A 27972-nucleotide genomic window follows, 5' to 3' on the forward strand; every position below is an offset into this window, starting at 1 on the left:
AAAAATGATATCAGCAACATCACAGATTTCTTTATTCTTTGCAGCTGAGGTACAGAGACATGAATGACACTGGATGGCACCACATCTCCTCACAGAAACTATAAGGAAAGGAACACGGCATGCCCTTACAGTGCTTATTTACACAGAACACCCTCGTTCGCCGTTTCCCCTCTGGCTTTTCTTAAACAAGCAATTTATTCTCAACAGTTTTAAATTTAAAATCAATATTTCTAATAAAATAGTTTTACACTTTTCATCTTTATGTGTGGACATGTATTGGAAGAGAATTCAAATGAGCTTAAGCGGTAAAGACGAGGCCATCAATAAAAAACATTCTAGCAATGAGATATTTCTATTTCTCTTTCAACACAAAAATATATATGAATGGACAGATCATGTAACTTTGATTCATTAACTCTATATTAAGTAGTAAAATTAGTTTCATGGGAAGAAAGTAAATAGATTGATGTTGAGTTAAAAAATGCATTTGGTAGTCTGCAGATCATTTAAGCAGTTTGCTCTTTTAAAGTAAGCACTGAGTACTCTTCATTGGTGGTCTGTCTGCTTCAGCAGAACATGCAGAGAAAATGTGCTTTGGAGACCAGGGACTTACAAGCATTCCTGAAGTTGCTCAATGTGCTTAACCTGAGATACTACTTAAATGATTCTCCATTAATTTGGGGAAGTGGGATGATAAATTTTTAAAACCACTAAAAATTACACAGGCCATACATGTTGTAGAAAACTCACAAAATACAAATAAGTGAACAAAAGGAATAAAAATCACAAATAAGTAAATGAACCAAAAAAATCACATACAGATGTGTCATTAATATTTTGTTATGTGTACTTATATTTTATCTGTGTGTGTTACAAAAAAATGATCGGGCTACGTATTTATTTTAATTATTTTGTTATGAATTGGTAATATATTTTGTAAGACAAAATTTTTAAAATCTACTAAAGTACACATTTTGAAGTCTAGCTTTCACTCATACCTCTGCTTTCCTTATTACCTTGACCCATTTTTATTAGATTCTTGTGTATCCTTCTACTGTTTCATTCTTTAAACTAAATTCCATTAAAAATTTTAAGACTTTTTTTTAGAGCAGTTTTAGATTTACAGCAAAATTGAGAGGAAGGTACAGAGATTTCATGTGTGTGTATATATATATATATGTAGAGAGCTAGGAACAAGCTCTCGCTTTGCCATCTGGACAAAAATACCATGGAATCCAAAAATTCTAAACGAAAACCTGGCCTTCCAGGTCATCTTGCTGATTTATCAGTCAAGGAAAGAGCATTGTAACAATTTGTTAGCTGCATGTATACCTTTTCAATATTTAGGCATATGATATTTGTGTTCTGATTTGTACTCAAGTTCCAACAGGGAAAATTACTTGTAAGTTCCACAAATTCTGTGAGAGCAAAGAAACTTCTTATTTCCTGCTATATGTCCAGGACCAAACACATAGTGGATGATATGTTAAATGAAAAAGGGGCCCCATGGTTAAAAAATGTTTGAGACATGCTATTTGGTGCAGTCCCCTCTGGAGGATTGACTGTGCAAATTAGCACTTGAAAGAATTTGAGAATCCAATAATATTAACCAAGCCCGTTCCCTCTTTTTTCCCCAGAGATCTTCTCAGATCTACTTTATGGTGAAAGACTTGTAGGAATTGCTCAAGTCAATGGCACATGTCAACCAGCCGACCTGGGGAGCATCACAAGACACCTGGAAAGGACATAAGGTACACTTAAATATGATCTCAGATAGAATCCAAATGGCACAAAACGCTAAGAAATATGTCGGATGCTCTTGAAGGAAATAAATATAAGATTTTATTTTTTTATGAACAAATCAAGAATTCAATGATAGCAAAATATCCATCTTTTTCTGGAATTTTTCTACCTAAGAATAGGCAGTTTTGAGAGGGATGGAGAGAGAGAGAGAAAAGTTACAAACCTATCATATTAAATGTACAGTAAAGGATAAATGTACTATAAACTTTTAATACTCATTCAACACCCCATGTATCAATTTAAAATGTATTTACTTCTGTTGCCACCAATATTGATTCAAATGCTAACTGATTTAGCGCTTTTCATTTAAGCATGGATCTGCATAGTACTTGTTAATACTTAGGCTAATTATGACTAACTCATAGTATCCATGCAAAGTAGAACAAGAAATTTATACTGCTCTAGATTTTTTTATTTAAACTGGAACTATAGAAAAAAGTGGGACTGTATATTATGTCTCTTATAGAAATAAACTCATTTAACTGTATCAAAGGATCTATTGGGTCATGTAACTGGAAAGGATATGGACACCATTCACCTCAGGAATAACTGAATTGAGAAACTCGACTCTCTCCTCTGTTCTACTTCTTTCCCTATCCCCTTCTCCACTCTCTTTATTCCTCTTATCCTCTAATCCTTTTTTCTTTCCCTTCATACCCTCCAACCCCATCCACAGTGTCTCGTCTCAACGTCTCTTTGTATTGCCCTCCTTTTCTTCAATTGTAGAGTTTCTTCCATAAATCAGGAATCCTAGGAGGAAACAGCTCCGAGTTATAGCAACACAGCTTAGAAATCCCAAAGGACAGAATATCTCAGCTTTCTGTGTGTAAAAACTCAAGGAGAGAGGTCTGATTGGCCTAGCTTGGGTCACGTGTCCCCATTAGCTCAATTGCTAACTTAGGAAGATATGCTATTGTTTGATAGCACCCCCTATCAACCTCCCCATCCCATCATCAGGTGAAGTAAATCAAAACAAGGCAGGTACTCTTACTGGAAGGGAGTAAAGTGATGCTTGACATAGAGAACTTCAGTTGTCCCAGAGTGTAAACGTTAAATTTTTGGACAGTAATTTGGCAACATATATCAAGACCCTGTAAATTCATGATGGCAATCTATGCTAAGAAAAGAATTCAAGCCCAGAAGTCATATGTGTCAAGACGTATACTATATCATTTATATGCCAAATATTGTGCTCAATCTAAGTGCCCAGTTAAAGGAGAACACATAGGGAAATTATAACTTCACAGTAGAATATGATATTGCCATAATGAAGTATACTGCCTGCTGCTTGGAGCCTGTCTGCTCTGACCTAAGTGCAAAAGCAAACTACAAATCTACAAATACAATCCTGGAAAAATGAGTAGATAGAAAAGGAAACAAACGAACAACTCTAAAATGTTAGTCGAATTTGGGTAGTGAGGCAATGGGTGATCATTTATCCTTCATATATATTCTCCTGTCATATTTTAAAGGTTTTTATATTTACCATATTGCCTATAACAAACGTGTATAATTTTAATGATAAAACACCATTAACTTCAAGGTTTGATAAAAGATAAGACTCAAGCATTTAAGTATCAGATGGGTGTTCTTTGAACTTCTCATCTTCCCAAGTTTACAAAGTGTTTCTCAAAATCAGTCACTCGTTTCAAAATATTACTGCAAATTGTATAGATTCAATGGCTTTACCTACTCTAGGGTGAACAAACTGCAAAAAAATATGCCGAATGGGGTACAAGGTAGCCAATGATAAGGGGAAGGAATACTTCCCTAATCTAAAATCTGTGCTAGCTAGAGATAAAACATCATTAGGCAGCTATTTCTTTAGGGATGAATTTAAATTGTGTAGAAGAGAACTGAAACAGCTGGGTCTGTTTCGATTAAGGCAAGGCCTAGCGGCTGTCTCCCCTGCCCTACACATCCCTCACACCTACCTATGCTTTGCCCTGTGCTCAGACCTCGCCTCCCCCACTCCCAGCCCACACATGTCCCTCTCCTCGCCATTGTGATTCACACCACTCTTCAAGTTCTACTCAGGAAGATGAAAGTCGTTAAGCATTATCTTCCAGGCAAGAGGTCAATAAGGCAGGATGGGGCAATAAGGGAGTGGCAGCTTCAGAGACCCAGGCACACACAGCAGCTGCCCCAGCCTAGCTATGCTACTGAAACAGAATAGACGAGTTCCCCACCATGGTCTCTCAGAGTTCAGCCTCAGTCAGCAAAATGAAAAACTGCTTTGCAACTAAGTCTGATGGAGGTTCAAATACAATGGTTAATGTTTGTCATCACTTATTTTGCTTTTGTGTTATCCTAATTGAAAAGACACGTAATAAAGGTCCCTTGTACCTAAAGGCTAGTACCAACTATACTGCAAACTTGCTATGTGACCTCAGATAATTCTCTTCATCTCTGCTCCTATAATATGAGGAGTTTGGACAAAATCATCTCTCAAAGTTCTTTTGGCTGTAACATTTTATTATTTGCTGGAAGTCTTTTTACAAAGTCTTACCTACTGTACTTGAAGATATAGGATACAGTAAATCCAACATCTTTTGTTACTGCTTGCTAACTCTCTTTCCCTTGGGTCCTTCTCACAGGATGAATTTGAACCTTTTCAGTTTACCAATGTGCTTATTATATATACTAAGCCTTTAAGCTCAGCTATAAAATCAAAATGTTGGTATTAAAAACAAAAAGAATCACTTTCATTTAACATTTTTACAGAAAATTTTTAGCTGCTAAAATGTAGGTATATGCTTGAAATTTCAATAACCACTGTCATGTAAAATAGGTTTCAGATAAAATCTGTGCTAAGGAGAAAAGAAAGAGTTTTGAAGAGGGGATTTCTTATGAGGAATAGGATGTATTGGAAGAGAGAAGAAGTGAAAGAAGGAAGGAGGTCGTTTACCTTTAGATAATAGGGGGACAGACTTTTTAAAACCAAATTACTAAAGTCCAATTAAAACTTTTATCATTTGTGTTTGAAAAATAAAAGCTGGGAAGTCAACTTCTATCATTTTTTATAGCATGCATGTCTGTTAAACTCCCCAGACAATAAATAGAGATCAAATTACCTTTATTACACACTCTTATGCCCTTCAGCTCTGAAGTAGAGCGCCCAGCTCCTGGAGGGTCCTCAAATCTCTGCATCTATACAAAAGCTCGCAGGCTCCTGGGTCTGCTGAGTACCTGTTTAAAACCTCGCTGTACCTCTGTACTCTCATACATAAAGCTTAGTAAACTGTTTTATTGCTTATGTCAGTGTGTGGCTTTGTTTGAGTGTATGAAGTATAACTGAAGACTTGAGTCTCTACACATCCCTACAACAGGAAAGGGTGAGTTAATTAAAAGCTTAACTAATTCTCCTCACCCGACTTCCACACTGCCTTTTTTGTGGCCTGGCTCCCAGCCAAGTCCTGCAGGGCTGCCACTGCCAAAGCCAGCTCCCCAGCTGCTGAGAAATGTGGGGCCAGATTAGACAGTGGCCAGATTATTGTATATTAAAACAAATAAGAAATAGATTTTAAAGAGATAACTGAGGCTTTTTGACATGCGATCCTTGTCTTAACGTTATTAATGCTACGAGGTTCTCATCTTGCAAAATGATCACAGTTCACATCACAATTGTTAAAGTGTAGACTGGCTGTTTCTCCCCAAATACAACATTTTCCCCAAATATTAAACTGATGCATTTTGCAAATAATAAAAGGGAAACGTTTTTGAAGCAGTAGCACAGAAAATACATACAGTTACCTAGCACCACAAAAAGAGAAAAAGAGAAATGTTGCCCAGTTCACAACCTCAATTACTCAAAAATGTATTGATTCTAAAAATAAAACTATACCGTCTTTGTAAAATAAGGAAAGGAAAATGTTTTCTAATATCCTGCTTTCTAGAAATCAAAAGAAATTATCTTTTCTCAATAAAGGGATAATGAGCAGAATATTGCTTTCACTCAGCTAAGAATGTTTACAATAAATGTGCATAGACCTCAAATTCTAGAGCAAATGTATCAAAAAGTACGTTAACTAAAATGGCAAATGCATGCAAAGTTCAATGGCAAAACGGAATGTTACCTTGAACGTCCACTAGAGTTATCTCATTTCTCCACTTGAACAAATAATTATAGTTTTAACATAGGCCAAAACAAGCTCTGAAGAGAAGTTCTTCCTCTGCCTGTCTCAGGTCCGGGTGCATATTGCAGGAGTGAAGGAAGAATGGGTTAGTGCAAATCATTGTCCGATGAAATATAATTCGTCGCTCCAGCTTTTCTATTGCCATAGCACTCTGGATGTCACCCCACAGCTCTCATCATTTTCTTCAGGTGTCTTTCTCCCCCCAAATCTGTAAACTTTTAAAGAATAAGACATGTCTTTTAGTCTCAGCATCTTTCAAAATACCTGAAACTCAATGAAGTTTTGTTAAATTAATGATTTAAATGTTTAATGTACTAATTAATATCGTAATTCCAGGAATCTTGATGGAGGGGAAAAGCATCATGTATGGGGAACACAGGTCTCATATCTCATCAAACCATGAATATAACAGCAAATTGCAATGACGTCCAGAATACAACTTCAATCCTAGAGTCATACATGAAACCCCAAAAGCATACAGGAAACTAGAGAAAAATACTCTGTTCATGTCACTCCTATGCATCCATTTACAGTGTCATATTTTGAACTACCTTCATGCTGAACTTCTGCCTACCTAGGACATCGAAAACTAGTTTCTCAGTGTCAGCTTATCAATATCCCAGAAGTCTAGCATTCGCCTTGTTTCTGCTGTTTCTGCTAGAAGCCTTGGTGCCTACCTAACCAGTTCTATTTGGCTGCGATTTAAATCTTAGCATTATATTGCTACAGCCACTGCTAATATCTTAGCATTATACCCCTATAGCTGAAGCAGCATCTGTTTCACGTTCCCCTAGGTACATTATAACCACTTAGGATAGCCTAGAATGTGAATTATTTTTTATCTTCAATTTCCTCAAGAAATATAAGATGAACTTATACTTAAAATACTAGGGGGAAACTACACTTTTATGGGATTAATACATTGAAACTAGAAATGACATTCTCAGCATATCAGCTTATCTCTTTCTAGACTTTTCAGGATTATCCTTAAATGCATAGGCATCTTCAAATAATTTATACATCATATTATTAACAAATAATTCTCTGACATGATAGATAATGATTATTTTCTGAATTTTGTAGATAAAGTAATTGAGAGAAACAAGGTGATTTACCCAAGTTCTCATAAAAATAGAAAAATTAACATTAATACACTAAACACCCTTATTATCATGACTCTTACTTACATCCTCCCATAAAGGATTTGAAGTCACACACCATCACTGGAAAGAAAAAGAGCTAATATTTGTGAGTGCCTAAAATGTGCTAAACACTGTACTAATAGCTCAGATAAAATTAAAACATTGAGGAAAGTAGTATTGGTCTCATTTTACAGATGAGAATAGTAAGACACTGACAGATTTCTTTTTCCAGGACCACATAGCTAGGAAGTATTACAATCCTAATTTTTTAGAATTTGAACCCAGGTCTATCCAAGTCCAAAGCTGACGTATGTCATTTCCTCTCTAGTATGCTGACATAGGAATAATAAAGCACATAATCCAATAAATAGGTAAATATAAATACATAAATACATAAACAAATGAAAAGCAAGTTATAAAAGGCTGGAGAACAAGAATATAAATATTCCCAAAGTCTATATACTGAAAAAAATCTATTACATTTTAACCCAAATCTTAGGCTCTAACTATTAGCCAAGGCTAAGTGGGAAATTGCCAGGGTAGCGGCCCTTTTTATCTAATAAAAAGAAGACTACTGGTTTATCAAGAAGAACAAACAGCTTACAAGTTCCAAGAAAGATTTCTTGTGTAGGTCACAAATTGAGCCTCAAACAACAGAATCCATTTTCTCCACAGCAGTTATTCAAAGATTGCACAGATGCCACTCACATGGCTGTTTCTGACATGGATGCACTTCTATAGCCAGGTACAAGCAAACCCAAATAGAGTGCTGCTCGCATAATTGGGGAAAAAAGAATGAGATAATGGCATCATACAAAATTTTAACTCTCAGATCATTAGCTCTGAGTCTTCCCGTCTCATCCCATGTTCATTAGCAAAACATCTGTCCGATATAACTAAGAAAGAACCTGCCACCTCTGCCAAAACAACTGGTTATTCTTTATACCATTTAGCCTGTCAGTCAGTCAGTCAGTCAGTCAGTCAGTCAGTCAGTCAACCAGTTGAATGCCCACCAGGTGCCAAGTACCATGCTCGGTACAAGTGAGCTCAACAGATCTGGCCCACTTAAATGAAGTTCACACCCTGGGTGGAGGAAACAAATCGCCTAGTCACATAAAGATTCAAATTCCAGTAAGTGTTAGAAAGGCATTACAAGTGCTAGAAGAGGCAGTCACAAGGAGAGATGACATAGCCTAGACTGGAGGCAGGGAACAGGTTAAGAAATGAGTCCCTGAAAAAGTAGCCGAGGAGCTCAGATTCGACTGCATGTGTTAACCACTTCATTTGCCGTCCAAATTAGTCAATTAGGTATGTGTACACACCAAGTGGAGACCGAGAAGTGCACAAAGAAGCCTAACATATACATACACATCTTTGAAGAAGTTTAAATTCAATTAGACAGAAGAGACATGTACACATGAGAAGTTAACAATACAAGAAAGTATTAGAGAAGCATCAGATAAGAGGCACAAATAACAGGTAATGGGCAAAGGAACTGATAAACCATTAAGGACGGGTGCAAGCCAGTTTTCAAGTGTTTTTGACTAAATCACACAGTACGAAATGCATTTTACACCGTGGCCTAATATAAACACACAGATATAAATAAAACTAAGTTTCATGAAACAAAACATGTTCTTACAACATGTGGTGCACATTGCTTCTATTCTATTTCGTATGTTTCTTGACGCTGGTCACAGCCCACTAAACGAAGTTCTTTACCCACCAACGGGTCTCAACCTAATGTTTGAACCTTCTGTTACATAAAAAATTTCTACACATACTAAAGCTCCTTCACAAAGATAAAAGGAAATCAGGAAGTAAGTTTCACTTCCCACAAAAAGTGGTCCAAGCCCGCATGACCTCTGACTCTTTCGCACCACTCACCCTGCTTCTTCTCATTTCTAGTCACAGCCATTTCTAGTCACTAGCAGGAAGGAATCCACACCCAGCATGTAGCTACACCACGTATTTCCATTATAACCTTCTCCACGGCATTGTTCCCACTACTACATTCTACCATCAGCAACGGCACCAGCCTGATTCTTAGTCGAAATGTGTGAAGCTTCCTCACAGGAGGATGAGTGAAGATTAATATCAGAGCTATGACCAGACCAAAAGTCCAGATCCAACCTACATTTCAAGACCTAAGGCTACACATAAATGGGGAACTTACCCATTAATTCAGTATGTTTCTTCAGAGGCATTACTTGTAGGCCCAGTTCAGTTTTCCCAGGTCAGTCCTTTTAGAATTGATCAGACCTCCAGTTACTGAAGACAGAAAAGCACATATCATGCAGAGTAGGCTGCCACTTTTCCATGAATTCTGTGGTAATCCCTCACCAATACCCACCAATGTTAATAAATGTTTCATCCCGGAAAGCGATCCTATTCTTTAGTTATGCCTCTCTGAAATACTTCGTTTCATTACATATAGAGTTAACAAAAGCCTCACAACAATCTGACCTATAGATGTAGCCTAAGAGCCTAAGAGGAACAGTCCCATGAACATCAACTTCAGAAATACCCCGTAGATGCTTCCCAGTGTTCTTTTGTAAAGGAAGAGATAGTTGTTTAAAAATAAGATGTTAACTCAAAACTATCTTCTGAATCAGGCAGAGAACAGGTTAAGAGATGCATCCATTGCGTTTATCGATCCAAATGATGCTAATATATTTATTGATTAGGTTTTAAAAATTAAAACCCAAATTGATAAACATACTTCTCATTTCACCCTATTCAATTACAAGCCTCCATTAAAAATCTGGAGGAATGGTTGTCTTCCTCCGCCGATAGGCATCACTAATGTTCATAATCCGGGAAGTAATAGAGGAATTCCTCAGCTGACACACATGTCACTGTATTTCACAAGCACCTGCTAACCTACCCTAGTACCACCATCACCAGGGGAGATTAGAACTGCCTCTGGGTCTAGTCTGGCTCACTCTGGGGGGTTTTGTTTGATGTAATCTAAAGAGTACTGATGCGAAAAAGGCATCTGATGCTAATGCTAGCATAGAAAGGAGATGCATGGTCACCTCTGTCTGGCCTTAACTATGTCCCCTCCATTGGGCAGCCATATCTCTAGAATTGGCATTCTCCCTAAAATGAACCTTCAAACCTGAGTAAGCCCCAATTTTAGGACTGTGGCTCTTCTAAGCAAGCATAAGAGGGGCTCTGGCAACCAGACCATGACAGTTATCTATGGGGTTTTAGAGACTAGAGGACCTGTTGTGAGATTTGAATCAGATCTGATCATTCTTCTTTCTCTAATGTCAAAGATGGTGGTTAAATAGCATTTACATTTTTAAACTTCCACATAACAGGCTAAGACGGGACTGCTTAGCCTATTTTAATGGTTGGGAGGGAAATGAGGCTTATTTATGAATTAGTATATTTGCTGTCCTACTACGTGCCTAGTTGTTGATGGGTCAGGGCTGGGAAAGGCAAATTGCTACTGTTACATCTTTTTGTCAAAAGGCGAGTTGTTTTCTCTGGTTCTGCACGGGGTAACTTGTAAAATTTCCATCAGGAAAGGCTGGATTTGGATTCCACGGGGTGGCCTTGGATGGGAGTCAAATGAAGCCCAGTGAATCACTCTCAGCTTGTGATTCACGGGGGCAAAGGCGCTCGGTGACTCCGCCTAAGGCCTCGGCCCAAGTGGGCGGTGAAGGCACCTCCAGGGCCTCCTGGCTCCGGTTTGGGAGAAAGGACGACAAAGGCCTAACGGCAGCTGGGTGGGTGGGAAGACCAAGCGGCGGCTGCACTCACACCACGGCTGGGGCGCAGTCGGAAGGCGCGGGCGTGGGCTGCGGGGCAGGGACCGCGGCGACCCTCGAGTCCTTACGGCCTGGGAGGGGGCCCCGGGAAGAACCTGGCGCCCGCCAGGCGTTCGATCAGTGGGGCGAGTCTGTGGCTCCCGAGGCTCTGGACGCCGGAGATGGCAGCCGCGCTGCGCCTCCCGAGTGCAATTTTGACCGGTGTGTCCCCGGTCGGCCGCCTAAGGCCACAGCTAGGAGGGAAGAGAGGCCAAAAGAGAAAAAGGGGATGGGGTGGGGGAGGGGATGGGAGCGAAGAAACGGTGTCATTTCCACCAACTGGGCTCTTTCCTGACCCAGCCGCTCATCTGTCACCGCTGTCTCATTCCTGTTATTTACATCTGTCTTTAGCATTCTAATTACTCGCTTTATTACTTTAGCCTGGAGGAATCCTGTAAAAAACAACGGAGATGAGGATTCTACCACACAATAAAACTGCCCAAAATCCCCACTGCACATTATACAGAGCACTTGAGAATATTTGTGCTGTTATATGACCTCAATATGTCCTTAGATTGATCTTATTATATCTTTCTTTCTCCCTTCTGTTTCTCCCTGTGTATGTAATGAACTCTTTTAAGGTGTGAGTGCAAGAATAAACTGTTCAGCAAATGACGAAAATGAGATTGTTCATTGAGCGGGAGGTAAAAGGACTAGTGGGGGCATCCAGAGTAGAGTTTGAGTATTTGGACCACCCCCCACCCATGTCCAGTTCTTAAACTCTTAGTTTTATTTTTATTTCAGTCAGATAAAGTAGAGACATCTTCACACACAAGCGTGGAAGGCTGAAAGAATCTTGGAAATTTAGAGGAGAAAATAAAATGCCTAATGTCTTTAATTATCCTGCATTAATCTCTGAGTCCCCAGAAGGTCTCAGGAGGGGAAGTGAATTTAGAGTAGAGATAGAAGTGGGGTTCAAAAATCATAATGGTTTCAATGTTTTTATTTTAATGTAAGATCTAGAAGTGAGGGGGGTGCACAAAAATCTTACTAAACCCCTGATAGCAGGATTCACAGATACACTCAAGACTCAACTCCAAAGGAGGCTAATACAACCTGCCAGAAAATCCAGGACAAAATGCAGCTTTCTAACTGTTATTTATTCCTGCTAGTGGAATTATTGTTGCACTCAATTGCAATTTTCTGGCTGTGCTAATGGTTTTCTTTATTATGTTACACTAACAATCTCCTCCAGAAAGAAAATGACAAAATATATGGATTTTTAGATAAATAACTGAGGTAATTTATTGGCCTTTATGCTCTTCTGATGGTATGGTTGATAGATAATGTAATAATATGTACATAATTAAGCGGGTTTACTGTACCTCAGTCAAAATATGGTCAAGGGCAGTATCTCCATCTTTAGGCCTATAGTTTTCTCAATGGATATTTACTTCCTCCACCCTGTGGAATAAAGGGCAGACCTCCGGAAGTTCTAAAGAAGGGGTGGAGGCGTGAAAAAGAAAAGGGAAAGGAAACAGGTAAATTCTCTCATAAAGGACCTTAGATCAGGGTCTATTTTTCTATATTCCCCACCCCTTGTCATGAGGTTCAAGGAGCCACAGTAAATATGAGTTGGAAAAAAAGGAAAAAAGAAACCCAAAACATTGAAGGTAAACACAAGTCTTCCCAGAAAAATAAATGACTTACACACATGTCAGGGAGTGGGGCTTCAAAAACACCTTTGGAGGACCCAAGACCTGCTGTCAAGGAAACATGAGGGTTTTCTGGGAAATCATGAATTGTGAACTTGGTCACCAAATGCCCCCTTGCCCTGGCTTCTGGAGGTTGCCCATTCAAGGCATGGTGTACTTGCTCTTCCAAACTCATCTAAATTACATCAATAACAGAGCGCACTCTTTAATGAGCTCTCAACTTTAAAGACTTGAAGGATATTAACAAGCCGCTTGACAAATGGTGCTTAGAAGCACATTAAAGACGCTGCTAATGGAGCGCATAATGACGGCTAATTTTCGATCAGATATAAATTAGAGCCCCAACAGTTATTTGCCTTAAGGACTTTATGTAAATGATTCTGTTCTGTATAAACTGAAAAGCGAAGAGAGCCCTGCCATTTTGGCAATCCTTGTGGATATGATTAATAGATCTGCAACAGAATTGGGCAGAGACAACTGATGGCATTTCCACCTAAAAATCAGTGTGTTTAGGTAGTAAACATGCTATCTTCTAGTCCTATGTGCTGCTTCTTCAACCAAATGAGGAACAATGCCCTTGGCATCTCCTGCATGGGCGTAAAGAGGTTCACAAAAGAAGAACATCCAGGCTCATCCCCGTGAGACCTGCACCTCCCACCAACACACGCAGAATAGCCACAACTCTGTCCTTCACTGGGACCCAAATCCGCAGTATATGCTCCCTAACCCCCTATCCCTGCACCACCCTCAGACACAGACAACTTGACTGGGATCTAAGCTCTACTGATCACTTTTTAGAATCCTCTCACTGTGAAATCGCTTGAGATCTCATTCCTAGCTTTGTACACAATTCAGGTTCTGCAAGAGTGGGCTGGGAAAGGGATAGGATTGGGAGAAGGAAAGGGAGGAAAAGGAGGAGGGAGAGAAGAGGAAGGGGGAGGAAGGGCAGGAGAGAAAGATGATGATGGTAGTGGTGAGGTGGGAAGGAGAAAAGTGGAAAAGAATTTGAGAGCTGAAGGAGTTCAAATAGGAAAGGGTGGAGGAACTTTAATACCTACCCAGTTTAAGTTGGAGGAGACATTTGTGGCTTTGCTTTTTTATTTTCCTTCTACGCCTCCCACATTATAAGTGTTAAGTCTCAAGTCATCAGAGTCTATGAAAGGGTTTAGGGATTGATTTTTAAAATTGATTTCCTTCCAACCTATTCCTGCTCTGATGCTTAATGGGAAGCCTGGAAAAGGAGTTACCCTACGATGGTGTTACCTGCGTCCAGTTTCTGCTTTATCACGTCTACTTGGCGTCAGCTGGGACAAACGCCCTGTGTAACACTCAGATTGCTTAAAGCTGTGCTGGATGTAGTTTCAGACACAGCATCCTTTCCTGAACAAGGGTAAATAGTTTGTGTAAGAATGAGTTTTCAAAACCTGGAAAACCATCTAACTCTCACTTGTCAATGGTTTATTAGGAATTACAGACAAACAAGAATTCAGCCTTTCTGCCACCGAAAAGCCAAGCATTACTACATCTCAGGGTACTTTTCTCTGCCTTACACATGCAAGCTATATATGGATTTGTGGGGATCATTTTTATAAGCAACTCATGGGCAATGTTAAAGTTGATACAGAAATCCTGCCTCAATCAGAGAGCTACCAGTGACACCAGCTTCTAAGATTTCCTCGTCCAAGCCATTTGAGAGATGAGAGTAATGAGAAGAGGGCAGGCAGGGGGAGCGGGGGAAGGGACAAGGAAGGGTGAGGGGTTGAGCATTGAAGACATTCCTCCTAGACTGATTAAATCATTTTATCTTGCAGTAACTGATACCTAATAGCCAGGAGTTGAATGGTGGAGAGCAAGGATGCTTCTTACTGTGATTACTGAGTTCTGAAGTAGTTTTAAATTGGGGGACAATAAATACAATCGTTCTCATCTTCCATTAAATCTGTCTACTCCTCCCTCCAACCCTTCTTCCCAATTCCATGCACTTCTAGCACCAAAGGCACATGTGGGGACCATCTGGACATCCCCACCAGTGTGGGGTTCTGTAGCAATGGGAGCAAGCAGAAAGCACAGCCTCGCCTCTCATTTTGTCTGACAGCAAAATTCTGCTCCTCTCTGTTCTCCACTGGCCATTTGCCGCTCCGTGCTGATACTAGATACTGGATTGTAAAAACTATTTTTCCAATAATAAAACTTAGAGCTATGTTACTAACAAAAGAACAAAACTGGTCTCACTCAGTTGAAAGAGGAAAAGTGGTTGAGCTTTTCAGAATGAAAAGCAGCGTTTGCTACCTTTCAACTCAGAGAGCTTGATTTGATTATTCTTCCACGTTTCCCTCCTGCCCAGTACAGTTCCTGTCACTTTTAGGGAATTTTGCGGTTTTATTTACCGTATTACCAAAACTAGTGGCCAGTTATACAGGTACGTGGCTTCTCTCCTGAGAACCCCCTCTCTCCTTGAGAACACCTATTGACAAGTGGCTGGTCTGGTTTCCGCCTGCCATGCCCTTTCTATTTTATTATAGCTCCCTTTTCTTTTACATGGCTCCCCTGTCTAGATAGGGAGGGGACAGATGTGGTCATCCTGTGTATTGCTTCTCCCCGGGGAAAGGTAGACATCACTCTCCTATTAACCACGAACCCATCTCCCCTTCATACTCCCTCTTTTTTCTTGTTCAAATTCCAAGTGAATCCCAAGGGTGGGGGGAATTGTCTTACAGAAAAGGAAAGCAGCATGAGGGGGGAAAATCAATGAAATGATTTAGGAAATGGAAGAATGGGCCCCTCTGACAATACTGTAATTAAAAGCTCTCAGGGCTGCAAAGTGAAAAGTTGATGAAATAAACTGCAAGTTGCCCACCAATTCTTACCTAACCCATTTAGGACCATTTCAGGGAAGTTAGAGGCTTAATTAAAGGATGTGAGCCCCACGGGATCTTTCTCTCAGAAGAAATCCGAAGTTCTAGCTCAACAGTCAGGGGCTGGGCTCTCTTCCCCACTCACCCTCTTCCCCAAAGACCAAAGACTCAGGAGGTGGAGGAGAAAGCAGTTGCCTTCATTCTAGTTCCAGGTGAGGAAGTGGTCACTCCAGATACTGAGACGGAAAGTTAGCTAGCTCGGGTGTTTGGTTACTTAGAACCTCTGCGTTGGCACCAAAATAGGACTTAAGACCGGTAGCCAGACTGCCCCCTTTGGAAGTCACCAGGAAGCCTAGTAGCGCTCAGAGCATAAAGTCCTGAAGCCTAATTCCCAAGGGAACCCTGGATCTACTTCTCACCCCTCACCCCTGCTACAGGTCTGGTCCCAGGTACTCCCTAGAAGTCACAAACTGCTTCCACCTTTGGAGTGCAAGGTGCTGCCGCCAAAAGACACCGTGTATGGGATCTGTGGGAAGGCAGGAAGGACACCTGTGGCAAATAGAAGGTCAAAGCCCGTCAGGTGCATTGAAAAAAGACGCTCAGAGGTGAGTCTCAAGCACCTTCCCAGGTGAATCACGTGTCTTGACTAGATACAGAAGGAGAGATTTTGAGTGAGTTTGAAAAGTGTCACCAAAGAATCCTGCCCCTGGGACTGGCTCTGAGTGTGCCTGTGCATTGTTTGTAACCATCCACGTCTGTGTTACCCGGATGACGAGTTGCGAGGAAAATGCCATCGAAGTAGAGCATCTCCGCTCTCTTCCCGAGGGTGGCTTCACGCCAAGCCCGCGGGCGCCGTTGCACTCTGGCCAGAGGCGGCCTCCTCCAAGCTGTCAAGTAATTTGGCTCAGGCCGGTTCTTAGCGCACCTTTAAACACAGACATTGCTTTTGCGACTGCGGCTGGCCTCAGACGTCTCTGTCCACCGAGACTGAGACACCACACCACACCTCCACCCTCCCCACCCCACCCCCGGTGCAAATAATAAAAGCCCACGGGCTTATAACCAGGAAAGCAAGAGATCAGGATTGGAGCACCAATCCTGGCCAAAGTCCCAAGCTTTCCTGGGAAATCTTACCCTTACTTATCTGGGCCCCAGACTGTTGTTGAACTTAGAGCCTAAGGTGACTGTTTTTTTCAAAAGGAAGGACCCCTCTCCCCCACGCGCACCTTATCACATCACTCACCAGGCCAATAACTACCCAAACCAAGACCTACTCTATCTCTGGGAGTCAAGGAGGCTCCACTCTGGTTGGCCAAAATGCAGATATGTAGACTGCCATTTAGCACAGCCCCGGTGGCACATGGGAAAGCAGGACTGTCTGACCCTGGGTGTATTAACCCTCCATCTCCCGAGGAGCCCACCAACCTGAGTGTCCCTCATTCCAAGAATACAAACACTGCCCCAGCCACTCACCCAGAGTGTGTTGATTTAAGCTTTTCAGTCACTTACAAACCCATCAGTAACTTGGCTTTTTAAAATCAAGTCCCGTTGATTTAACAGGACTGCTTTGGCATTTTATAAGAATTCCAGAAACCAGTTGGCTTCTTTCAAAATTATTGGGTACATACTTTTCATTTATTTGTTGCCTCAAATTACTCAGGGAAACCTAGAAGCTACAAGAGAACCCCCCCCCATCAAAAACAAACAAACAAAAAGACACTTACCAATATACAAAAATAAGACTTTGAATGTGCTCCCAAGGTCCATAAAATGGGAAGATTTGGAGAAAGAGGAAGAAGTAGTGTTTCTGAAAAATTATAACAAAAATTTAAGAACCACGACCCACTATGGGAGGGCGAGGGGGGGAGCAAGCTTCTGTTAGCTGCAGAGAAGTCTGGGGATGGGGGAGGGCGCTTGCTTTCCGCCGAGTGACAGCTGGAATAATGGCTGCAGATCCAGTGCAGGGGTGGGGGCGAGTGAGGCTGGGGGGGCAGTAATTACTAGCCAGGCTCACCCTCCTCCCTACTTTAGAGGGAACTCGTTCTTTTTGCACGTCCAGCTGCGCGCTCAGCTTGCTGCTCGGCCTCGGGGCATCCTGATGCTTGAATGGGGATGGGGGTGCGTGCCAGAGGACTTTAAATCGAGGTTCCTAAAAGGCTTCTGAACTAGATTGTCCCCAAGGTCCCATCCTTGCATGGCTGTGAAGCAAAGGAAGGCTAAGCAGAGACTTCTCCGAACCCAGCAGCCCCCAACCACTCGGCCCGCATTAAGAAACCGGCAAAAAGTCGGGGGCAGGGGGGTGGGGGGGCGATGCCGAAGTGGGTAACAGCCCAGGAAACGGTGATCCATCTGATCTGGCTGCACGAGACTGAAATCTTTCCCCACGGATTGAAGGGATAGCGAGGCCAAGTCCCTGCCCACTCCCACCACCTCGCCTCCCGGCCCACAAAAGCGCAAACCCTCAGAAGGCGCACTACCTCCCTTGGGCCGCAGAACCCTGAAGTTAAGCGTACGCCAAGGGATCCGCGCAGAGAAGGCGGGGAGGAGGGGCTAGGGGTAGGGGCTAGGTTCTCCACCTCCTCCCGCCGCCTCCCTCCCGCAGGCTAGAAGCCTGTTGTAGTCTGGGATTTCTTTTTTCAGAATAATTGATGGGTCCGGTTCTCCAGAGCTTTCCCGGTGAGAGCGCGGCGGACCGCGCTAGAATTTAAATAGACGTGATTAGTAAAATGTAAGGGGGCGAGGCGCCCGGGCCTCTCTTTCTCGCGGGTTCCTGGCTATGCGCCTTGGAAGGCGCCTGCTCCCGGAGGCTCTAGGGGCCACGCGGGGCCGCTGACGCTCGTCCAGCGGGGGTGGGCGCTCTGCTCCCCACCCCCCAACCCTATGGACTCCAAACCTTCCCCACCCGCCTCTCACCAGCGTGCACCCCAACCTGGAGGAGAGGGGAGTTGGGGCTGGCACGCAATCCAAAGCCGGCGGTGCAGAGTGATAGTAAGCAGAGGATGGGTGCGAGGATCAGGTAGCACGAAGCATTAGCCTCGAAAAGCAAGGAAAGCCTCTCGGTGATCGCTGTCCCCGTGCCCTGCTTCTCACACTCACTGTTCCCTTTCTCTACCTCCGCCCTCGCGGGTACTCCTGTCTCCTGACTGCAGAGCTAGTGCAGCCAGGGCCGCGGAACTCAGGGCTCTTTCACTTACCCAAAGCGCTAAGAAGGTCCCCTCCACAAAGAAGTGACCTGGGCTGGAGGAAAGCCTTCGCCTTCGCTCTTTCTAGCATCCTTATTTCATGGATTTGTTCCTGAAAAGGGGGCTGTGCATTCTTATAACATCTACAGCCAATTAATATTGCATTAACTCTATTTAAAAAACAAAAACAAAAGCACCAGAATAGTGCTTCCTATCAAAGCCATCTATTATTCACGGAAATGTAATTGGAGACCTAAGAGACGTGTGTTACCGGCCAATGGAGGAAAACAGAGTCGTGACAATATTTCAGAAAGGAAGGGGATCCGAGGGTATCTAATATTTAATTTCAAGTCTGTGGTTTTCTAATTCGAGATTAAAAGCAGTCACGTCTTTGAAGCCAGACAGTTGGTATAAATGTACAGTTAAAATATTCTATTCCACAGTCCCTAGACAGAGCTCTCTGCTCGTCCCAGGCTTCATTAAATTTTTATTATCATCCCAGACTAGAGCAGGGAATGAGCGGAAAGACTGTCCATCTAATTGCAATTGATAAAAAAAAAAGCTCTTAGATCCCCCCTCATTTTAATATATTAACAACAGTTTTCTTCGTATGTCCAGTCTTCCCTAACCCTGTGATACACATAATCACATTATCACACAGATACATTTTCTACTTTCCAATAGGCACCAGGCTTGGCTGTCTTCTCTGCCCTTTGAGAAGGCCTGGGGTGGGGAGGTGGGGGTTGGTGGGAGTGAAGGGAGACAGGGTACTGGAGGCTGGCTTCAAAAAGTGATGCTATATGAAAAAAAAAATAAGTGACATCAGTTCTTGAAGCATCTGGCGAAAGATCAACAAGAGACAACATTTGCACTAAGCTGGTTCTTCCTGTGGCAAGATGAAAGCATATTGTTAGCCAAACAAAACAAACAGATTATTAGACCAGGCTGCACTTTTCAACAGCCTTTCCACTGTGTGGGAGTGTGGGATTAAAGCAGGGTAATATTTTCATTTTATTTCTTTCATTCTCACTGCTGCCCTGCCCCCCCAATCTCTCTCTCTCTCTCTCCCTCTCCCTCTCCCTCTCCCTCAAAAAACGTTGGCTTTTTTTGAGCCTTCTTCATATGCTATTAATTTGTCACACCATAGGACTGTAGCGTGTGTGTGTGTGTGTGTGTGTGTGTGTGTGTGTGTGTGTGTGTTCAGGGAGCCCGTCTCAACAAGGGCGCTTTAAATTTTTTTGAAACTGGTGTAAATAAAGCTTTTCATCTCCAGGCATTGAAAGTACCGAATAAAACCCACAGTTTGCTTTCTGAGCAGCTTCCTATTATCACATCGCCACTTAATTTTATTTCTATTCTCTCCAAGTTAAATAGAAAGACTGGCTCACAAGGGAGCTGCCATGTGCCTACAGACTGGGGATGTCAAGCAGAGAGACTCACGGTGCAAAGTTAATTTCAATTCCCGAGGAGGATTTCACATTCCGGCTGGCTCTGACCCACAGTAATTAGCTGAGATAACTAATGATTACTTACTTATTCCTTGTAATTATCTGGATTTAATAATTTGCTGTGTAATTTATTAATTCGCTCATAATAGCCTTTCAATACTGGGAATGGCTCCTTTAAAGGGGCAAAGCAGGGAGAATTTAGTGACTTTTTTCCCTCATTGCCATAAATCTGTCTCCTGACAAATGTAGACTTCAGGAATATTTCTATCATCATAATCATCTGGAGCCTTTGTCTTCCCTGTTGTCCTATCAGGATGACAATCCAAGTTTTTTCCTCCTTCTGTTGCAGCCCCTCCCTCCCTCCAAGGCCAACTGAAAAGTGAAGTTCTGAGTTCTAATGTGGACCATTTACCTAGAGATATAAACTGTTTTCACCAAACAATTGAAAAAATGAATTTCTAAACTTGACTGTCATGGCATGCCTAGAAAAATTTGAGCTTCATTCTCTGAATAATATACCTTTGAAAATCAAGTACATTTTTAAATGTATTTTCCTCTATCTCAAGAGCTTCCCTGATAAATAGATCAAAAGGAATTGATTCATTTAAAGTTTGAAATAAGCCATTTTACCACAGCCCCCTAATTCTAATTCTCTTGGCAAACAGAGGTCCCAGAATCTGTCTTTTGATAGTGAAACAACTTATGTATTGTTATTTGTTTTTAAAATACATTTTATAGAAAACAGGGAAGTATTACATTGTATGTAAGTCTTAATTATTTCATTTTCTTTTTCTATTTTCATTCTTTTCCCCCAAGTTATGTGTCAATGAAACTTAATCTGATAAAGACTTGACCAACTGATTTAATGTCAATTATCCAAAGGAAACTGCATTTTTCCAGATAATATTATAATCCAATTGCTGTAGTGCATAGATTTCAACCAGGCCTTACGTGGTCTTTGTTGTTAGTCATTAATTCCATTCTAGTTTAGGTAATCACATTGAACAAAAAGTTTGGATCATTTGCCTTTAGAGAAGTTGAAAAAATAAACTATGCAGTTCTGAAATGTCAAATTGAGATGACTGGGTGTGCTGTTAGGTCAATACATAAACTATCTTTTTCTTGAGCAAACACAATTTCAAAATGAGTCATGAATGCCAATGGATGTGATGAAGATCTTCAGTCTCAATTTGCTATTTGAAAGTCAATACCAAATGGATATTTCTCAACAATTTGTACATGGTTCATTCTATTCTTACCTTTCATTTCTTCTTTAAGACCAATCCTCTTCTCTCCAAATCTCTCAGGTTTGTTTTGGTATGTCTTTGCAATTTTCATTAATAAAAACTTTGGGAATGTGTTTATTTCTAAAATTCTGCTTTTCCCATAAACTAAACACACATATGCAGGCTTAAATAATGGATACAGTTTCCATCTTGTAGGCAAGAGAGGTTGTTTTGTTTTTTTTCTTTTTCCCCCCTCATAGTAACATAGAGAAGACAAACGTAAAATGTGATACAGTTTTGAAAGTCCAGGAACACATGGGAGACAAAGAACATTTGGTGAATGGGATGTGGGGGAATACAGGCCTTTACTCTCAACTGTTGAAGTAAATGGATAGTTGCTGTTATGTTACTTTCCTCACAAAAGTCTTGGACAAACATGCATATAGACAAGCTATCGTGTACTTCAAAATGCACTCTAAAGGACACCTATTTTATTTATATTCGATATATTTCTCAATTTCTACTACTTCCACATGATTTATCTCTTTATTTAAAGTTGTCATATTTGTAGAAAGAAAGCTAGCACACTTTTCTGTCTTCCCCCACTGACTCCCCTTTCTCTTAATGCACATATCCTAGACCCTAAGATAACAGCCATATACAGGAAGGAGGGGGTGTTATTTACTGAAGATACTTTTTATCCTAGATCAGCAAGCCTGATTTGCTACACATTCAAGCCATTTATTTCATTTTCCCCTCTCTGGAAAAAGTAAGCAAGCAAAAAGTTCTCCAGGTGGCTAGAATTGCATGGTCAAACTTGGAGTGGGGCTGAGTCATGTGGCTACTATCCATGGTGCTGAAACCAGTACTCAGCCTAGTGAAACTGGAGGCTGGCTGTTTGAAAAGACATTCAGGAAAACGAAATCTAAGAATAGGGATGAAATGGAAGAAGGGATTTTTCAGCCTCCAAAATGCAGGAATAAAATTAAACCATCAATATCACTATATCTGAATTCACCTTTTAAATCTCTACAACTTTCAATATTTCCTTAGGCATCTATGCAATGTATATCATTATTTCTAAGTGGACACATGGATTTTGTTTCCTTAAGTCTCTTCTTGTTTCAGTTATAGAAAAAGAAGTCCCTCCACCCATTATCCACCCAATTTTCACAACTCTTTTTGTTATGCCTGAAAATCACAATCAGTTTTCCAACATTTAACTCCAACTTGAGTCACTATAACAATTTTTATTGACTCATGAGATGTTTCCTAATCTCATGCTCAAAAATAAGAAACACCTCAAGACAGTTACATATTAGAAGAGTCACAGTTGAGGTTAGCAGAATTACCCCTGGAGGATGACCTGGTTCTGTCTTCTTGTTGGACCTATAGATTAATATGATATTCTCATCATTAATAATGCAAATATTTAAACCAGAGCTTTCCTTAAAAAAAAAAAAACTTTGAAAACCTAATATGTTGTGCAGTTGTTATAGGAAGTCTGAAAATTATTAAAATGGGTAAGGAAGTATCTTTAAACTAGGATCAGAAAAAAGAAAAGTCTGTGTATGAATTGGGAAGAATTTCTTTGTGCCAGACCACCATTACACAGACTTCCAGCAACTCTGGTGTCTGGGTGAGTCATAGGAAGGGGGCAAACTTTTGCTCCTTCTAACCACCAAGAGTTCTTCCTCAACCCCACTCTGCCTATTGCAGAATGTGAGTTTCCTTAAAGGTTGTGAGAGAGGAAGAGAAAGAAGAGAAGAGAAGAGGAAGAGGAAGAGGAAGAGGAAGAGGAAGAGAAGAGAAGAGAAGAGAAGAGGAAGAGAAGAGAAGAGAAGAGAAGAGAAGAGAAGAGAAGAGAAGAGAAGAGAGAAAACTGACTTGACTTCACAACCCCATAACCTAGGAGCTTCCTCTCTGGCTTTGCGGCACTGCTCTCCAGGAGTGGTGACTACACTGAGAACTGTGGTGGGCTAGTCCTTAGGCTTCAACCACAGTGTCCTACTTTCCCCAACCAGGCCTTGACTCTTGCCACACCCAGTCTCCCAATGCTGCTGAAAACTGAACTCATGCAATACCTCTGCTCACAAAGATTCTCTTTGCAGAATTATTGCAGGTTTGGAGAAAGGACTCCAAGGGAGGTATTTGGAGCCAAATATCTCGATCTGATCTAGGCAGAAAAACAAAGCACCCTGTGAGGTCATCTCTGGCTATTAGAAGGCTATTAAAAACCTTGTTCTTTTATACTATCTTAGAGAACCACCTCCTACTAAATCCAAGTCACACTTTGATAACAACCACTCCATAATAAACCGTCAAAATGTGTTTCTGCTTTTAAAAATCTCCCATCAGAATAATTCCCTTGTAAATGATGAAAAACATCACATTTTAAACGCCATTTAATTTTAATAGCATATTTTAATGGAAAAGCAGCATACTTTGCCAATAAAACATTAAAATCATCTCTTCAATGAAAGACAATCAAACAACACCAAAAATAATACATTACTATAGTAAATAAATCATCTATTAACAAAAACAAGAAAGCAGGTCATATACAGAACTCAAGACTTCAGAGAGCCGCAAATGGAACAGCAATACAGCAAAATTTGTAAGAATATATCTATATGTGCATCATTTTGAATGAAATATTTACAATAAATAAGGTACCAGTCATCATGTACCTAATTTTTTTGTTCCAAAAGAATTCTACCAAACCATGTGAATTTACAAGCAGTGCACTGTCTTTCTTATAATTCAAATTAGTTTTTCTACAAACAAACCTCCAAAAGGAAAAACTGAAGAATTCCTGTAAAAGTTAAAATGTAGTCAACAAAGCAATTGAAAACTAGAAGACTGAAATACCTTGGTGAAATCTTAGAATCTGGAAGTACAAACACCAAGTACATGCTTCCAACTGCTTCACTTCTTCTTTTCCATTAGAGGTGTGTGTGTGTGTGTGTGTGTGTGTGTGTGTGTGTGTGTGTGTAAAAGGGCGAGTGTGGAGCGAGACAATGTGGGAATCCCCATTAAATATGTAAAGAAGTAAACAATACTTTAGACAGCGAATCAGGTCTACACGATTAAGACATCCATTACTGAGTGTCAACTCACAAATCAGAACACTACCAGTAAAAACAATGAGAAAACAATCTTCATTCAAAGTGAGAATATACAAATGGGCCAAAGGAAACACAGCATAAAAGGAAAGCTATAAAAATTCAGTAAACTCATCAAACAAAAAATGTTAACTTCACTAACCATACGTTTCCCTCCTGTTTTTAGACTAAAGAAGTTTAATTAATTAGAATGTGCACAAATTAAGTTGCTAGAGAGATAAATTAATAATTTACAGAGGGTTGTTCGGCAATAATCTAATAATAGCTTTCAAGATCAGTGAACACAGCAGGCGCAACTCCTTTCTTAAGCATTAACACTTCGGAGAAGGAAGAAAGGGGTAAGAACCACAATAAAAATATATATATATAATATACAGTGTAAATGCAGAAAATCTGCCATCTTTTTTTAAAATTCAAAATACTTTAGAGATGTCTCTATCACATTAAGCATCAACTCTAGTTTAAAGTCTCAGTCCTGAATCAATTTCTATTTCTGAAAAATAGCTGCAAAGTGTACTTTTAAACTTGAACAAGGGTGTCTGTAGGAATAAAAACGAATCTTACTTGATCATTCTGGGGGCCTTTCAAAAAGCTGTCTCATCTGCTTTCCTGCAAACAGCCAGCTCCAGACTTCCTCTGAATTAGTCGAGGTGCCTTTTCCGGGTGGGGCGATGTTGAAAGGGACAACTTTGCTACAACTTGACAAATCCCTTCTTTTGTTTTTCTTTCCTTTGAGAAGTCGGTTCACATTCTCACCGGGTTTGGGGCTCAGTTTCTCTCTCTCCATTCCTCGCTTTCTCTGGATTCACATTTACTGGAATAATTTCTGGTTGCCAAAAGTGGGGGAAAAAGAGGCAGGAGAGAGAGGGAGGGAAAAGAGGGGATAGGGAGGGGGGTTGTCCCTGGAGAGGCCAAGGGTCTCCTAAATGCCAGCGGAATATTTCATTCTTTTCTGTTTCTGCCTCTGGTTGCAGAACCAGACGCGCACCACGTTTTTCTTAAGGTCCAGCTTCTCTGCGATGGCGGCGATCTTCTCGGAGGAGGGCCGCGGCTGGATAGCGAAGTAGGCTTCAAGAGAGCGCTTCTCGGGCGCGGCGATGGACGTGCGCTTGCGCTTCTTCTCCGCGCCGTTGAAGAGCTCCGGCTTGGTGAGCTTCTCTCGGTGGGACTTCTCGGCCTCCTCGAGCCATGCTTGCAAGATGGGTTTGAGCGCGATCATGTTGTTGTGCGACAACGTGAGGGACTCGAACCTGCAGATGGTGCTCTGGCTAAGCGAGCCCACGCCGGGGATCTTGAGGTTGGCCAGCGCGGAGCCCACATCGGCCTGGGTCACCCCCAGCTTGATGCGTCGCTGCTTGAAGCGCTCGGCGAATGCCTCCAGGTCCCGGGGGTCGGCGTCCACGTCGCTCATGCACCCCATGTGTGAGGGCAGCCCGTGCGCGTGGGCCATGCTGAGCGCTGCTTGGTGCATGGGGTTCATGGTAGCCATGTGCGGCGCGTGAGCTGGCGTGGAGACCACCGCGCCGTCGGGGCCGGCCATGGCACCCAGGGCCAGCCCGGGACTCAAGTGCTCCAGCAGCTCGCCCTCAAGCCCCTGATGCGGCTGATGGTGATGGTGGTGGTGGTGATGGTGGTGGTGGTGCGTGCCCGCCAGCGCAGACGGATGAGAGATGGGCACCGAGGAAGAGGAGGCAGCCGATGTGCACGGGATGGTGTTCATGGTGTGGTAGGTGGCGTCCGGCTTGAAGGGGCTGTGGTGGGGCGGGTGGTGGTGGTGGCTCTTGCTCTGGGAGACGATGTCCACGGCCGCCAGAGCCTCGGCGCGGGCCAGCAGACTCTCATCCAGCCCGCCGAATATATTGCTCTGCAATTGCAAGTAAAAGGCACACATTACGCTCAGCAGGGAATTGTGCGCACTCTCTCCGGAAGCCCTGGCCCGCGCGCGCTCCACACTGCCGCCGCGCCTACAACATCCTCAGAACGTTAAAATAATAATAATTAATAGTAATACTAATAATCTTGAAAATAGCTGGTAAGGAGGCGAGAAAGGAAGCCACCCAGCCAAGCCGAGAGTGCACGAGGAGGAGGAAAGTGAGCCTGCAAACAACACAACACGCGCGTGGGCAACACCCCAGGTCATAAAAATTAATATGATAGGAAAGGCCCGCTGAATACATAAGAGAGGGGGTGGAAATTGGTTAGGGGTGTGGGGTGATTTGCTGTGCAGACATGAAAAAAACATCAAGCAGATAAAGGGGGCTGTCAAAATGTGCCTTTAAGCGGTGATTATGCAGAAATACGCACCGGTGGGGTTGGAAGACACGCTCTCCGCATCGCCTCCGAGCCCCCGCCGCTGCCGCCGCTGCCGCCGCTGCTACTGGAGCTGCTGCTCCGGCCTCCACCGCCCCCACCACTGCCGCCACCGCCGCCAGCGTTACTCGAGCTGCTCGGAGAGCTGGAGGAGGGCGCCGCGGGCGCGGAGGAGCCGGGCGAGGCGCTGTGCAACGCCGAGTACTTGGGCTCCACGTGCAGGCTGCCGCCGTGCGGCATGCTGAACGCCTGCTTGCTGTTCAGGGACATCATCATCATCTTCCCAGCTCTCGGGGGCGCTTGTCCGTAGCGTACGCACTGACCCCGGCTGCCGGGATCCTCCTGAGAAGTGCTGGGCGAGAGCGGGGGCGCCGAACAGCGATGCAAAGTTTCGCTCACCCGCCGCCTCTCGGAGCTTGGCGCGCTTTGCCCCGGGTACCTGCTCCTCTGCTGGCTCCGCCGTCAGTCTGAGAAGATGCTGGGCTCCGCTCGGCGCTGGCTGCAGACCCCGGCGCCCGCAACTGCCCCCGCGCCTCGCGGCCGCGGAGTTATACTGCGCTCTCCCCGCGCCTGCCCCCGCACCCCCGCCCCCACCTACACCCCCTCCCTCGCGCCTCCGCCCTCCCCTGCCAGGAAGCGCCAGTTTCTCCCGCTCCGATTCTAGCGTCGGTCCTCCTCGCTCCTTGCTCCCTCCAGGCTCGGGTCCTTTCAGCTCTCCTGACACTCGCTTCCCCGCCGCGTTTTCTACCTCCCCTTCCAGCCCCCGCCCGCTCTCTGATGCCACCGCCCCTTCCCGGCTCCCCGCAGCTTTACTTACTTTAGTGCCCCTACTCCACCCCACCCCACTGGCCAGGTCTGCGCTCCAGTCGCGGAGCAGTTCCTACCTAGGAACTGGTCTCCAGCCCCTCCGGCTTCCGCCCAGTTCCCGCCTCGTGGGGAAAAGAAACTCCTAAATAAAGTTGAGGACCAAGCCAACCTCGGGTGGGTTTTTTCCTAGACTACTAGGAACTCCTCTTACCTGGCTGCCTCCCCCGCCTCCAGCTTACCGCTAAATTCCAGGCCTCCGCCCCCACTCGGCCCGCCCCTCCTGGCAGCTCAGATGACCCTGCTCCCTGGCTCCCGGTCACCGCAGAGAACCCACACGCTGCCGCTGACCCGGATCCTCCGCGCTGCTCTGCGCTTCCGCCTGGTGCGCGCAGCGGCTGGCGCTCTGCTTTGCGCCCCCTCGGCCGAAGAGACATGGGGTCGACAGGGCTGCCGGGCTTTCTCTCA

At 43.1% G+C, this 27972-nt stretch overlaps 1 protein-coding gene and 1 long non-coding RNA gene across 2 annotated transcripts; both read right to left on the reverse strand.

Moving 5' to 3' along the window:
- Positions 1-12151: 12151 nt before the first annotated feature.
- LOC141572827 (uncharacterized) lies at positions 12152-18699 on the reverse strand. Its single transcript, XR_012498319.1, has 3 exons — positions 18604-18699; positions 17134-17216; positions 12152-12334 (listed from the first exon to the last, which is right to left on the reverse strand). It is a non-coding gene; the product is annotated as an uncharacterized LOC141572827 (long non-coding RNA).
- Positions 18700-23675: 4976 nt separating this feature from the next.
- Positions 23676-27277, reverse strand: POU4F2 (POU class 4 homeobox 2). The gene is made up of 2 exons (XM_019730717.2): positions 26695-27277; positions 23676-26254 (listed from the first exon to the last, which is right to left on the reverse strand). The coding sequence occupies exons 1-2, from the start codon at positions 26977-26979 to the stop codon at positions 25313-25315; spliced, it is 1227 nt and encodes a 408-aa protein (XP_019586276.1). The 5' UTR covers positions 26980-27277; the 3' UTR covers positions 23676-25312.
- Between the last annotated feature and the right edge of the window lie 695 nt (positions 27278-27972).

Source organism: Rhinolophus sinicus, linkage group LG07, assembly GCF_036562045.2.
Source record: "Rhinolophus sinicus isolate RSC01 linkage group LG07, ASM3656204v1, whole genome shotgun sequence".
Taxonomy (NCBI): domain Eukaryota; kingdom Metazoa; phylum Chordata; class Mammalia; order Chiroptera; family Rhinolophidae; genus Rhinolophus; species Rhinolophus sinicus.

Excerpts from the sequence above, each read along its gene's own strand:
- POU4F2 (XM_019730717.2), bottom strand. The coding sequence starts at position 26,979 with ATGATGATGATGTCCCTGAACAGCAAGCAGGCGTTCAGCATGCCGCAC. Across the intron at positions 26,255-26,694 it reads CGTGTCTTCCAACCCCACCG|AGCAATATATTCGGCGGGCT; the intron begins GTGCGTATTTCT and ends TTGCAATTGCAG.